At 37.1% G+C, this 4,926-nt stretch overlaps 1 protein-coding gene across 1 annotated transcript; it reads left to right on the top strand.

The window, feature by feature from the left end:
* Positions 1–447: 447 nt before the first annotated feature.
* LOC131773670 (uromodulin-like) lies at positions 448–4,386 on the top strand. Its single transcript, XM_066166325.1, has 4 exons — positions 448–736; positions 874–1,023; positions 1,510–1,632; positions 4,016–4,386. Exons 1-4 carry the CDS (start codon positions 448–450, stop codon positions 4,384–4,386), a joined length of 933 nt encoding a protein of 310 aa, XP_066022422.1.
* Positions 4,387–4,926: the final 540 nt, after the last annotated feature.

Below are 4,926 nucleotides of genomic sequence, written 5' to 3'. Positions count from 1 at the left end.
ATCTTCTCTGCTGCCTATCTATGTCAGTAACACCAGACCAGCATATTAAAATCATAATTCCACAAAATTTAAAAATGCGTTTATCTTCAAAACTCAGATAATCTACCGCAGCTAAAAGTGCGCTTAAAAATTCTTCCTTGCCATTTTAATTGAAATCCTATCAAGCATCACGTAAATTGTATACACACAATATCAATATGGAGTGTTTTTGCTAACTTTCGGATGACACATTAATGTGCATGTGATATGATTATTATCTTTTCATCTGGTATTTAGCCAACTTGGTTGAGAGCAATTACTTTTTTCCCCTTCAAAATAGACTGTCATTACGCAGGAACATAACATGTACCTTTAGGGTTCTATCCTTTACATTTGCAGATTCAGTACAAGCAAAGAAGTATGTATTGGATGTTACGCAATTTAAGATTCTTCCTCTTCGCTTCTGCCATGGCGTTTGTAACAGCTAATGATCAATACTGGACAGAGGAAAAGATACAATGCAAGACAGAAGTAAACATACACGGAATGGCTCTCAAGCGCTCTGTCTTCAAACGATGGTCAGTGGCAGCTCCTCACCTCTGCGATGTCAAATGCGGACAAGAGATCACCTGCCAAAGCTATAACTACAATAAAAAATACCAAACATGTGAACTAAATAACCGCACCAAGGAGGCGAGACCAGAGAATTTCCTTTTAGCGCCCACGTGGTTTTACATTCGACGATTGAACGGCAGAGGTAAGAAATCACAAGTCTTTGTGCCCATGTGGTTTTTCGTTTCTTTAGATTTTCTCCATCCTAAGCTAATCGCGTTCCTTCCCATTTACAAGAATTGATAATGAGAAAAGAAAAACTGAGAACGTATTTTTCTGCAGCTCCCTTGGGTTCTATACCTGAATTACCGGCGCTGTCCTGTCTCGAAATAAAGGCGAGTGAAGGAAACGACAGTATAAGCGGTAACTTTTGGCTGGATCCGACTGGTACTGGGAAGGCCGTTTTGATTGACTGTGACATGGCTAGCGGGGGTAGGTCTTATCAGTTCTCTTCGAGTTAAGTTACGAAGTTATGTTTGCCAATGCTTTGGATATACTCAACAAACGCTTGCCAGTTGTCGCACTTATTTACTTTATTTACTTGTGTTCCATATAAAGCAAAAGGTCGACTGCAAACAAATTACAAAACGCTAACTGATTCGATTTGCTTATTTAGAAACGTAACAAGATATTGAAAAGCAAAACGATACAAAATGATTTTACATACTGACATTCGTGGCTCTAGTTCTCAGGAGAAGATCCAAACACGTGCGTTCACCAACTCAACGAATTGTTTACTAATCAAGTTTCCCATACTGTACTACGATAAAGACTATGACGTCAGCGTAACAATATATATATATATATATATATATATATTTTTTTTTTTTGATATTATTAGCATTGTTGTTTGTTTAGTCAGTATCAGTTCTTGTCTGGATTACTTTCTTATATTTTCTCTTCTTTTGCAATTTCTAGATATGGATGAATGTAAATCTGACATCAGTGACTGCGATGTGAATGCAAACTGCACTAACACGGACGGTTCTTACAAATGCAAATGTAAAGCTGGATACACTGGTGATGGACACTCTTGTTCAGGTACTTATACCTTCATCTTCAAAGATGACCCGATTTATGTTGCTTCCAGTAGCTGTTTTAGCTATTTTTTCTGTTAATCGTCTCAAAATAATGATTACAGAAATGAAGTAGTAATGATATTACTGATGTATTGACGAATGCAGCGATTCATTTAGATTATTTACTTCTAGCAATTACATCGGGGGAGGTAAATCTGCCAAACAGACTCATGTAAAAATATATAAAGGGGTAAGTTTCTAAAGAAACTGTGGTGCTGCTTCGGTGGGAGAATATAGCAGATAATTTAGTGTTAACAACTGGGTTGAAAACGTAAATTAGCCACCGTTAAGAGTAAAAAAGCTGACGTTTCGAGCGTTAGCCCTTCGTCAAATCGCTCTGACGAAGGGCTAACGCTCGAAACGTCAGCTTTTTTACTCTTTACGGTGGCTAATTTACGTTTTCAACCCAGTTGTTAACACTAAATTACCTCATGTAAAAATATGCTGTGCCGATATTTCTCAGTGCAACGATAATCTGCAGGTTTATGACATGTATGTGACGCAAACTAAGCATTTTTTTCTTTGAAATCATTTCTATCACATTATCATCTCACAACATCACCGTTATCATCTTCATCGCCACATTTAACATTATTATGATTACCATCAATCATCACCATCATCATGGTCATCAGCTTTAACGTTGTAACTCTTCATTGCACTGCTTATTCTTTCAAGATATCGATGAATGTAACAATGGAAGCCATTCGTGTGATGTGAATGCAAACTGTGAAAACACGAATGGCTCTCACAACTGCATCTGTAAGGAAGGATACATTGGTGATGGAAAATCGTGCCAAGGTATATAGGAATAGGTTTAGGGACAACGCAGGAATAGTCAGCTATGGTCTTTGTACCTGAATCCCCACATCGCTCATTCAATCGTGAATTGTGTGGCAACTCTCCTCTGTAATAATTGTTATGAAAAACACCTACAACAGTTATTTATTCTCACTAATTCTCATAATTATACCGGTAAGGAAGGATAAACGAGAAACAGACAATCATGTTAAGGTACAAAAGATGAGCCTTTCAAACAGTTAATTTTCGGATGTCAATTCTGCGTTTGTTAGCCACATCCTATTGTCCCTACAAGCGTCAAACAATACAATTCTTAATATTTTTGCATGTCATGCGCCCGTTTGTATGCATGGAGGCAAAACGATAAAATGTAAACTTTATTTATGGTTTTCCAGATATGAACGAATGTAAAAGAAACCAACCTTGCGACGTGAATGCGATCTGCACAAACACCGAAGGATCGTATGTTTGTACTTGTCACCCTGGATATACTGGAAATGGACTCAGCTGCACAGGTATGTGATGTTTTCCTTTGGTTCCTTTAAACGTAAACGAGACCGTCGTCTTTCCTTGGCATGTCCTATATCGGCAACAAACAATAACCCATAATATCATCGCGATAATGACACATTTTTTTATTTGACATTTCAAATAATAACCTCTCTCTTAGACATTGACGAATGCAGTGAAGCTCATGCCGTTAAGTTGAACAAATGTCATCCGAATGCCTCTTGCATTAATACTAAGGGCTCATACAACTGTCAGTGCAATCCTACCTACACTGGAAATGGTTTCAAATGTAAAGGTACGTTCGGTTTCTTTGAGGTAATGTAAGTTTTATTTTGTAGCTCAGCTTTAATTTAAAAATAAATTGTTTACAGCTAACTTTCTTCCGAAACATGAAAAGCGGGCGAAATTCTCCTTCATAGTAACGCAAACCCAAAAATAAATGATCTCTTAATTATGTTTAAAATATTTTTTAAAAAACTCTTACAAGACGTTTCCCATAATGCAAACATGATTCTCTCCCTACAGTTCCTAAAGCTTGAGTAAATCCCTTATTTGAGAGAAATTATAACAATAACAACATGTAGTTATTTGACGCGCTGTCATTACAAAAACTAAATTTGTTGATTGTAGCAGACAGAGGCATCACACACGTAGAGGAACAGTTATTGACAACAAATCCCTTTTAGGGTGGTATGGGTGTTCGGGAGCTGGGGTTATAAAATTTCTCAAACGCGCATGTTAACATCAAGTTCAGCAAGTGCAAAAAGTCTCACACGTAGATAGGCTATTGAGGCAAGAAGAAACATAATTCTTTATGATGGTATCATTTTATGTTAATTCCTTTGTTCATCATGATTGTTCTCCAGACTACTTCTTATTCCCATTCCCATTCCACTTAATGCATAGTTTTTTTTTTCGCAAAATGCAAATATCGTCTGCTGTTTGTTGAGCTGATTCTCTAAAAGATGTTAAAGAAAAAATATTTGCCTTTGATTGTTCAACATTTTTTAAAAATTTATATTGAACTTTTTCAGCCAACCCATGCTATCATTATCAAAGCTTGAGTGATGCCAGTAGAAAGAGCAGTTACAAAACACCCCAGTACCAAGAGGTGTGTGACGACCAACTCCCTGAGGAATGGTATCGCTTTGTGGGAGCTGCAGGAACTAAAATGCCAACAACACGTGTGCCAGCATTCAGATGTGGTACAAACTGGCCAGGCTGGTTGGATGGTGTTCATCCTACAGTGGAAGATGGTAAAGTGAACAGGAAGGTCTGCTTTAATGATATTAATTCTGATTGTAAAGCCATAAAGAATATTTCTGTGATAAACTGTGGATCTTACTTTATCTACAAACTTTTCAGGCCACCAGATTGTTTTATGCGTTACTGTGCTACAGATTGAATGTAAAGCAAATGTACTTCGCGTAATAAGAAGATACATAAATAGATCTTTATATCTTTGTATAAGGTATTTAACATATGACGTAGTTAAATTAGGGCCTTTCCGCATTAGCGACAAATTTTACAAGTGCGTGTAGTTTGTCGTGATTTGAAAAATTTTGGCTGAAGCGGACAAATCTTAGTTAAAATTCGACAAAATCGACTTAATAAACAAAAACGTGATAAACTTGTCAATCATTGGTCGTATGAGCTACGAAAAGCGCGTAATTGAACTGAAATCAGTCTACTAGTAAGGCAAAAATTGTCTTTTGCTGAAAAAACGCGGGGATTCTAAAATTCTAAAAACGACTGAGGATAAATCCTTGAAATTGGAGGTGGAATCCTTTACCAACTATGCTTGTCGGTCTCGTGAACAGATCAGGCGCTGACGGAATTTGAAGGCTTTTAAACCTTTCATGCGGATGCAACTGACGGAAAAAGATTGTCACGACAAAATTTGTCCCTTGATTTTGTAGGGACAATTCTAGTTTCGTCCGCTAGT

This window comes from Pocillopora verrucosa, chromosome 5 (assembly GCF_036669915.1).
Source record: "Pocillopora verrucosa isolate sample1 chromosome 5, ASM3666991v2, whole genome shotgun sequence".
Taxonomy (NCBI): Eukaryota; Metazoa; Cnidaria; class Anthozoa; order Scleractinia; family Pocilloporidae; genus Pocillopora; species Pocillopora verrucosa.
Note: the sequence above shows the minus strand (reverse complement) of the source record. Positions and strands in the feature narration are given on the sequence as shown.

What these genes read in the sequence shown, in the direction of transcription:
- LOC131773670 (XM_066166325.1), top strand. Translation starts at nt 448, where the DNA reads ATGGCGTTTGTAACAGCTAATGATCAATACTGGACAGAGGAAAAGATA. An exon ending in TCGACGATTGAACGGCAGAG is followed by an intron (nt 737 to 873) that starts GTAAGAAATCAC and finishes ATTTTTCTGCAG; the next exon opens with CTCCCTTGGGTTCTATACCT. An exon ending in CTGTGACATGGCTAGCGGGG is followed by an intron (nt 1,024 to 1,509) that starts GTAGGTCTTATC and finishes TGCAATTTCTAG; the next exon opens with ATATGGATGAATGTAAATCT.